Source organism: Canis aureus, chromosome 20, assembly GCF_053574225.1.
Source record: "Canis aureus isolate CA01 chromosome 20, VMU_Caureus_v.1.0, whole genome shotgun sequence".
In the NCBI taxonomy this organism is placed as follows: domain Eukaryota; kingdom Metazoa; phylum Chordata; class Mammalia; order Carnivora; family Canidae; genus Canis; species Canis aureus.
The window spans coordinates 24,176,700-24,186,822 of record NC_135630.1 but is presented as its reverse complement, the minus strand read 5'-3'; the positions used below and the strand labels follow the sequence as shown (position 1 = coordinate 24,186,822).

At 37.6% G+C, this 10,123-nt stretch overlaps 1 protein-coding gene across 1 annotated transcript in view; it reads right to left on the bottom strand.

Moving 5' to 3' along the window:
• Nucleotides 1-4,171: 4,171 nt before the first annotated feature.
• Nucleotides 4,172-10,123, bottom strand: part of ANXA5 (annexin A5) — a 30,370-nt gene continuing 24,418 nt past the window's right edge. Inside the window, exons 9-13 of the mRNA XM_077861166.1 lie at nt 8,724-8,817; nt 7,767-7,862; nt 6,169-6,227; nt 5,814-5,936; nt 4,172-4,706 (exon numbers count right to left, since the gene is read on the bottom strand). Coding sequence (XP_077717292.1) covers nt 4,644-4,706; nt 5,814-5,936; nt 6,169-6,227; nt 7,767-7,862; nt 8,724-8,817 — 435 coding nt within the window. The 3' untranslated portion in view covers nt 4,172-4,643. The remainder of the gene's footprint in view (nt 4,707-5,813; nt 5,937-6,168; nt 6,228-7,766; nt 7,863-8,723; nt 8,818-10,123) is intronic.

The following is a 10,123-nucleotide window of genomic DNA, read 5'->3' as shown; positions in this document are numbered from 1 at the left end:
CTCTGTCCCTCCTCCCACTCATGCTGTCCCTTTTCTAAAACGAAAACAAAACAAACTAGCTGAGTGACTGCTACACATTGGGCAAACAAGAAAAAAACCCACTTGGGAATGGGTAGGAGAGGCTGGAACAATCTCACCATAAACCACACCCCTGGTGCTATAACCCACAGCTGGAAGGGAACTCACAACCCTGAACTTCTCCCTTGGAAGCAAAGGGTCTGAACCCCACATTTGGCACTTCAACTTTTAAAACCTGCCCCTTGAGAATTGAGCCCCCAAAACATCTAGCTTCGAAGGCCAAGAGGGCTCCCAATCACAAGACCCACAAGACTATATAGCGAACTGAGGAGCAGTACTTAAAAGGGTTCATGTGGATTCGCCCATTCTGGGACTCAGAACAGAAGCAACCAAACAAAAAGCACCCAGGCTTTCTGTGAAACAGGCCCATTTGCTTATTAAAGCATCAACCTGGAGGGGCTGGCATCTAATGTAACACACATAAGGAAATCATCTCCAAAAATGGGAGCTTGCAGGCACCACTTCAATGCTCTCCCTCTGCCTCACTCCAGGTCACCAGTAACTCCCAGAAAGGCACTTACACACAGTCATGTGAAGTCCTGAATTTTGCATCTGCCACCCAGGGGATACTCCTCCTCATTATCTGGCTCTGGTGGCTAGCAGGGCTTATGCTTGTAGGTCCCAAAGGACTGTAACCAATAGAGAAGGAGTTCTTAACTGGGTACCATGCCCAGGGTATAGCTGAGAGGCAATAGACTGGGGAGCCTAGTCTGTGAAAGAGGCCTATTAGCTAATCCTCATAGCTTCAGCCTGAGGGGCAGGCTTGTAATTAAACATACATCCTAAGGGCTGACTGTAATCCTCTGTAAAGACCTCAGAGGACTGGCACTGTCTTCTCACTCTCACTCTGAGTGATCGAGATCTCTGGTACACATGTCTAGTGCCGTTTTTATGGCTGCCACCCAGGAGACACCCTTTGATCATCTGGCCCAAGTGGCCGGCAGGGCTTGCATCCGTGAGTCTGATGGGTCTGTAACAAGGGAAGAAATGGTGCATAGCTGGCTACCAAACCCAAGCACAGACACAGACTGAAACACCCTCAATCTTTCCTTTAAAGAGGCCTACTTGCTTGTCTTAAAGCTTCAGCCTAAGAGGCAGGCTTCTGGTTTAGCACACTTTAGGTCTACGGAGTTGCTCTCCGGTGACGGAGGCCAATGGGTGCTCTTCTTTGCACCTCTCTCTGCTTTGGTCAGGTTCACTGGTGCCCCTGGGTGGGAACTTATACACTCGGCTGATTTTTACAGCTGCCACCCAGGGGATACGTGTTGATTACCTGGCTCTGCTGGCCAGCATGGCTTGTGTTCACAGGTCCTGAGGGTTGTTATAAATGGAGAAATAGTTTTTAACCAGCTACCTACCCCAGGGCATAATAGCACAGAACTAGCAGAGTGAAACGCGTGCCCAGTCTTTCTGTAAAAGAGGCCTGTTAGCTTATCTTTATACTGTGGCTCATGGGGTAGCTTCCAATCAAAGATCCAGCAGGTTGGCAGGTGCCTATTTCATTGCCTTCCTCTGCCCCACTCCACATTGCCGCACCAATTTCTAAGGGAGCTTGTGTACATATCTAGCACCTCGGCTTTTGTGGAGGCTGCCAGAGGATAAACCAGAAAGACTGTTCACCAGTTCAATGGGACAGTACCAAAGTAAGAAACAGTTCTTAACTGGCCATCACCCTAGGACTCAGTGCAAAGAAAGCAACCAGAAACGTGCATCCCTGTCTTCCCCTAAAAAAGGTATTTTTGCGGTGACTCAGTCAGTTAAGCATCTGCCTTTGGCTCAGATCATGATCCTGGGGTCCTGGGGTTGAGCCCTGCCTCAGGCTCCCTGCTCAGCAGGGAGTCTGCTTCTCCCTTTACACCTCCCGCTGTTCATGCTTGTGCTATCTCTCTCTGAAATAAATAAAATCTTAAAAAAGTAAAGAAAAGAAAAAGGTATTTTTGCATACTTTAAAAGCTGCTGAGAGTCTGGATTCCAATCAGCTTGAATCTAGGTGATGACTGAGATCTCCCACTTTAGGACACTAACAGGTCTTGGTGTTCCTTCAACTCCTGGGAGCCACTAAGAATAACATAAGCTGCTTGAATAATCACAAGGCTTGAGAGACAACCCCATGTTCACTGCAGCACTATTTACAAATAAGCCAAGACATGGAAGCAACCTAATTGTCCATCAGGTGATGAATAAAGAGAATGTGGTGTGTATGTATATATATATATATATATATATACATACACACACATACACACACATAGATAATTCAGCCATAGAAAGGAAGAAAATTTTGTCATTTGTGACAAGGGAGAAACTTGAGGACATTATGCTAAGTAGAATAACTCAGAGAAAAGATACTCTATGATCTCACATGTGGTGTCTAAAAGACAACAACAAACCAAAGTTATAGAAAAAGAGATCAGATTTGTGGTTACCAGAGGTGGGGCATGAGGAATGAGGTAATTGGATAAAACTGGTCAAAAGATATAAACTTCCAGTTTTAAGATGACTGTGGTTGACACTGCTCTACGGTATATTTGAGAATTAAGAGACAGATCCAGTTATAGAGTTCTCATCAAGGAAAAAAACATTTTTTAAATTGTATGAGATGGGGGATCCCTGGGTGGCTCAGCGGTTTAGCGCCTGCCTTCGGCCCAGGGCACGATCCTGGAGTCCCGGGATCGAGTCCCACGTCAGGCTCCCGGCATGGAGCCTGCTTCTCCCTCCTCCTGTGTCTCTGCCTCTCTCTCTCTATGTCTATCATAAAATAAATAAATGAATCTTAAAAAAAAAAAAAAAGACGAATAGTCTTGAAAAAAAATTAAATTGATATGAGATGATGGGTGTTAATAAAATGTTTTATGATAATCATTTTGCAATACACATATCAATTCATTGTGCTGTATACTTTAAACTTACACAGTGATATATTTCAATTATATCCTAATAAAACTGAAAAAATATATAGACAATTAATTCTTAACTTGGCTCTGTATCAGAATCACCTATAGAGGCTTTCAAAAAAAATCACAATGTCATATGTACACACATATATAACTTTTAAGGGTCCATTCTGATTAGTAGCCAAGATTGTGACATGAACAATATTACTATTTAAAAATTTTCTAAGGAAGAGTAGTCCATTTATAAAAATGTCTTATTAATAGTAATCACATGGTCTTTAAAAAAATGCATATCCAAAGGTATCAGTGCAAAAAAGAAATTGACACCAATTCTAAAAGCATTTGAACGCAGAAAACCAAAAGGCAAATTAAGAGAAACTACTTCTAACAGGTATTGCCTGCTTTTTTTTATCTCAAAGAAAGTAGTAGATGAAAATAGGAGAAAAGAGTGAATAACAGGAAAGAGAAAAATAGCACTCTGAATTTTTAGGGTTTTTTTTTTTATTTTTATTTTTTAGGTTGTTTTAAGATAGCTTTTCTATTAAGCAACCAGCATCATAAGCATCGCCTTACCTGATGCCCAAATAAAAATGCTTCTAATAAATCTGAGGCTCCTTTAGCCTCTCCCTCATTCCTCAATGCAGAGGAATGCAGTTGCATTTCAAGCTTATGGTCCAAAAGCCAACTGTAAATTCAGTTGTTAGTTAACACCATTGGCAATGACTAGCTTGAAAAAAGATATCAAAAGATATCATTGTTCCTAGTATTATGCTCAGTGAAATAAGTCAGCAGAGAAAGACAAATACCATATGATTTCACTCATATGCGCAATCTAAAAACAAATGAACAGACAAACATAAGCAGCATCAGATCTATAAATACTGAAAACAAACTGATGGTTACCCGAGGAGAGTGGGGTGGAAGAAATGAGCAAAATGGGTGACAGGGAACAGAAGATACAGACTTCCAGTTATAGAATGAATGAGTCACAGGGATAAAAGGCACAGCATAAGGAATATAGAAAATGATATTGTAACAGTGTTATATGGTGACAGATGGTGGCTACACTTGTGGTGAGCTTAGCATAGAGAAACTAAATCACTATATTGTACAACTGAAACTAAAGGAACCTTGTATCAACCGCAGTCAAATACAAATACAAGTAAGTTTAAAATTTTTTTCTGAACACACACACATAATTCAGGGGGAAGGAAATGTTTATTTCTTACTAATCTTTTGAATGCAACCACCATAATTTTTCAGGTTTAATTTAGTAGCAAACTTGATTAATAACACTTCCAGGATTTCATAATTTTAAGGCTAAGATTCCGATTAAGGAAATACAGTTTTCAATTTAATATAAATGAAGTTTTTTTAAAAAGGCTCAAAGCAGTCTGATCTTTTAAAAGAAAATCTAAATGACCCAGACTTTAGACTTTAATAACGTAAGTACACTTTAGTACTACAACAGACAAAGAGAAAGACCTTAATTGAACATTAAGAAAGAAGCACCGTTATTTTTATTCTGCAGCATGTATGCTTTGGTTATTAGCACGCTACGTGAATAAGGCAATGTGTCAAGCACTGGCATATAAAAAGTGCAGCAAGCTGTGAAGGAAGGTCGAAGTGGCGGTGGCAGGCACAGCATAAGATCTCTCTCTGGCTGATGCCTCAGTCATCTTCTCCTCCACAGAGCATCAAGAGGGCTTTCTTATAGTCCCCAGATGTATCACCCTGAAACCCAAAAGTATTCTGTTAACCTCCATGAGTCACAGAAACTGCAGACAATGAAAAACTAAATGTCTGGCAACAAGTTTTAGCCATATGACTTTCCCCCAAGTGGATAATCTCTGTGTATGTGACTTTCACATCAGGAATGTACTACAAGGAGTTTCCTACCAATGTAACTAACATATGTTTAACTTTCTAATTTACCCTTAAAGGCACAGCTCTAAGAGAATAAAGTATGTTCTTCTCTCAAGTAACAGAGAGAACAAGGAAGCTTGCTAAACCTGTAAGTTACTCTCACATACAAAGTGTCTGGCTAAGGGAGGTAATTCTGGGACTGTGTGGCTGTTATGTTTTCTCTTCAGCATATGCTTGACCTCTGCTTATCTCATACACAGATATGTATGAAAAATTAATGTATCAAGTAGAGTGCATTTGAGAACTCTAGTGCCCTTCAATCCAGCCATACCACACACAAAATGCAAAGCTTGCTTTGTTGAGATCCTGCTTTGTGTATGACCCATTTTCCCTTTTATCAAACGAAAGAAAAGAAAGAAAGAACAAAAAAGAAAGGAAGAAAAGAAAGTCAAAAGAGGCCTCAAACCAAATTTAAATATAGGACACAGTCTCCCTTGCTTTTAAAGGGACAAAAATGATAGTAATACCCAAGCTCTTTTTACTTATTTCTGATGACATGGTTGATCCTTTCCTGAACTATGAACTAATACCAGAGACAAGGTGATAATAGACAATAAAGAAAAATCGATGTGGAAGGTAGGAGGAACTAATAAAGACAGCTGGAACTGATAAAAGTGAGAAAGAACCAACACATTATCATCAGGGGCAGGGGCTGGGTTTGATGAGTCATCTGTCTACTAAACAATGCTTCTAAGCTCACCAAGAGCCTCTCCTTCACCAAGAGCCAATCTTCCACGTGGGAACCATCATCTGTACTTTAGGAAACATTATATGCCAGGCTTTTTAAGTCATGGCTCTAATCACACCACTAAAATTTTAAACTTTACATAGTTGGGTACTTCCATCCATGTCTTACATGCTATCTATTGGTCTGCTCTGGATTTCTGAACATAATTTAAAGAAATGTTCTACTACCTTAATCATGGAATAAAGAGAGGTGGCAAAATTCTTCCTGAACTCCTTCCTAATGTTAAACAAATCAATCTCACTCCTGGACACCACGACTCTGATGAGGGTATGATCATCTGTCCCTGCTCCCTATAAGAAAAGAAAAAGAGAGAGGCACATTGTTTCAAAATGTCAAATACAGTATCAAACTCCCCTGAGTTATGATGAATCAATAAAGTAAAACAATTTGGTAGAATTGAACTGCATATTTTAAGGAGAATAAAAAAACCCCAAAGTCTATTATTTAAATCATAAGAATACACAGAGAAAGACAACTAAAAAGATTAATTAATTAGATGAAATACTCAAGGTATGCACTTACCTTCATAGCATAGTAGAGGGTTTCTGCAAGGTAGGCAGGTATACTTCGAATAGATTTCACTAAGAAAATAAACAACATGATGGTCAAATGCTATACTGATAGGAAAAGAATTAATAATTAAAAATCAAAAGTTACTTCATGCTTATTGCTCTACTTATTTACAAGCATAAAAGCAACATAGGCTTAAAAACTGCTCATTTGCAAGCTGATTTGATCTCCTATTCACCAAGTATTTTCTCAGAAACTGGGTTGGAATTTCCTGAAAGTTCCAAGTTCTGCAGAGAAAGGCGTGTAGGACAGGGCATGCAAGCTTTTCAATGCCCCTCTGTTCTGAGTTCCTCTCTGCTATCACAGTTTAGGCAGCCTGAGCTGTTGTTACACCACAATCTTCCTCACCCTCAGGAAGTGATACAAACATCTGGAAGTTTTTGATCCAATATATTCAAGCAAATAACGCAAACTAATCTTTGACAAATCTCAGACTTATTGAAATTTCTGTAATCTTAACCTAGATATTCTCTTCATATTCTTTACTATCTGTGATCCACACAGAGCAGCATGAGACTTACCCAATTCAGTAGAGACATCCAGATAAACTGAGGGTGTCTCAGATACATACATCTTCCCTGAACATGTACGTATCTACTCAGTGTCAAGGCTGCTCAGACCTCAGCTCAGCTTCAGAAACTATCAGTATGAAAATTCTTTAACATATACACAGAAATTACAGTCCATGGACTGGGAGGTGGAATTATTCCCTCTTTTCCAGTGTTTAAACAAAACTTAAACAGTAACCAAAAATGTCATTATTTTAAGTGCATTTAATTATTAAGGGTCTGTCTGAAATCTTTCTAACTAAAATTAGCTGTGGAAATCAAATCAAAGGCTACTACTAGTGCCAGTTCACACACATCTTTAGCTTATTCTCCAGAAGGCATCACAAAAACTCAAGCTCAATATCAAATACTTAAAACAAAGAGCAGAAAGCGCTTCACTCCCAACCCATATGAAAACTAGGGTCACTGGGAACTCAGACTAGATTCTCCCTGGATTTAAAGAGTATATTATCCTACAGTAAACAGCACACCTCAGTTCCCCAGTTTTTCCATATCATTCTGAATATTTAGCTAAAATAAATTTCCAAAATAATCTGAAAACAACCATCATCATATCTTCCATCATACAAAAGACATTTTTTTCTAATTTAGATGCCAATTCTGCCTCAAAGCTGTGAGGACAGTATTCAAAAGGATACTAAAATTTCACCAAGTATCAGAAATAATATTTACAAGCATCTGAGATAATGCCCACACTTCAGATTCATAATAAAATAGCATTTTTAATACAGCTTCAAAATGATTTTTAAACAGTTGGTTTAGTATTTCTACAGGATTAGATGAACTAACCATATAATCATGCATTTCCAACATCAAAATAGACTTTGAATTGGAAATTTGGGAGTTTGCTTCACTCAAATATCATAATAAGCCCTTCTTTTCATAAAGAAAGAAGTGGTTATTTTCAGATACCACTTCAATTGAATAAAATACTTTGGCTCTTAACACCATAAATATTATATACATTGTAAAACTACCTACCAACAGCAAGGAGTAGTTGCTCCAAATTACCAGAAGTCTCCCGGTCAATGGTTTCCTCAATTTGAAATCCTGATATAGTCATGTATTTATCAAACACTATAAAAAAGGAAAATAATTTCTCAATCATGTAAAGATCATTCTGTACAGAAAGTAAATATTTTTTCTAACCAAGTATTGTCCTACTGAACACAAATTTCCCCTTTTTCCTTGCCGACAAAACTGACTTTGTCACAGAGCTTCAATATACCAAGCCCTAAACAATGGATTATAAATGTTCTTTGTTCACTCAATTTCTAGCCTCTACTTACTAGTTACAACCAATGAGAACCAAAGGTAAATCTGCTGGACAGGATTCTGAGAAATCTTTCCTTATTAAGAGCTGATAAGCAGATATGATTAATTTACCCCTTTCCTTTCTTCTTGCTGTTAATATTGATAAATTTGGAGCTACAGTAAGCCACCCTATGACAATGAGGTACAGAGCATGAGAAAGAAAACCCCAAAACACCAAGGACAGTGGAACAGAAAAACAGAAAGAGCCCAGGTCCTGCCAAATCAGCCAAGGAAGCTTACCTACAGAAAAAAAATTTTTAAAGCCCCAGTTAGTATGGCTTCCTATCACTTGACCTCATTCCCACTTGATACCACAAGAACTGATAAATACCACTATTTAGGAGGAAATACTTGAAGTGAGCCATAGCTCAGTGATTAGTGTCTAGAGGCTTAGTTGCCTCATCACCCTGATAGTAAAGGGGGGACTAAGGATCTCTAGTTTTGTAAAAATTATAATAGCAGCTAAGAGGATTATGAGATTTTTCAAGGTTACCAAAAGGAAGAAATACAAAAACTGATTCACTCAGGAAGTACCTGTTATATAGCACATATTTTAGCATATTGGCTCCTGTGCTTTCAAAATTAACCAAAGTACCTGTACCAGACACATTTTTTTTCACTTACCCCTTCTCAAATGAGACACACTTCGTGTTCCAAAGATGGTGATAAACTTTTCTTCATCCGTCCCCCATTTCAGTTCTCCAGCCTGAAACAAAGCCTGTGAAGATTTCAACCTCAGTTAGTAAACTGTTCCTCCATCTCCTTTCCAGGTTCTGAATGACACCTGTGTTTTACTACCTGTACAATAATTTGCCTGATTCATCATCATATACTTTTCAATTCTAATGTTTCCTAAACTCAGTGAGGTGCATTTGGAGCTACTTTGGAGCATGCCACTGAACTGTACCACAGAGATTAATAAGTCAAAGCAATAAATCACATCAATCTGGTGATTAAATGTTCCCAAAATGTCCACTGCATTTCCAGGCTTTCAAGGACAACAGTGTGGTTGGTGGAAATTTCTGATTACCTCACCATTGACAAATCCACTTACAGATTGGAAAAGAATTTAGCTAAGGAGCTAAATTGTCTAGGTTTTGTTTTGTTTACTTGGCAGCTGTTCAGCAACACATGATAAAACATAAACTCCATATTTCCTCTTTCAACTGCAGTTTAATCAAAACTAGCTACAAAGAGTTTTCACACTTCTAAAAGATCACAATGAATTTTTAAAAGGTTGTGGGTATAGCACAATGCCTGGCATACAGCAGGAAATTAACATATACTTGAATAGTTTGAGTGTCTATTTTTACTGTTTTACATGGAAAATATATGCTTTTTAGGGTTCATATAAACAAATATTTTTTGTTGTATTTCCAGGGAATTTTGAAAAATGTGTTGTATTTTTATACTTAATTTTGAAAATAATTTATCTTAATGATAAAAATAAATAATAACAACCTTGGTCATGTGAGCATGTTCTTCAAAACTGAAAATATTTACTATGAAAGTCATGCAAATATTTCAACTTTAGAACTATACCATGGTATTATAGATCTGTGTTAAAATAACTTTTTAAATCTAATAACAAAAATAACACATGTTCACTGAGAAATTTTGTACAAGAGATAAAATATAAATAAGAAAAAAATTACTATGAATGCCAATATCCTAAAGATATTGGTTATTACCTCTAGTATGTTTTCTACACATAGATAAGATATACATACATACACATTAACACCTAAAAGAGAAGGTGCATCCTCTAAAATACTGCAACCATTGCTGAAGCACTCCTTTCTTAAGAACTATTCCATATTTCTAGAAGTTCTCTTTAGTAGATACAGCAATTAAGCCTGTTATAATTTGTGAGTTAGCTATTTAAAATTATAATTTCTTCATTTTCTTGAAAGAATCATGTTTGAGATCAATATCTATTTTAAACTACTATGGAAATAATATGCAGTAATGATAATCTTCATGCAGAACAATATTTACAAGTTTTTTTGGTTTCACTTTAATGT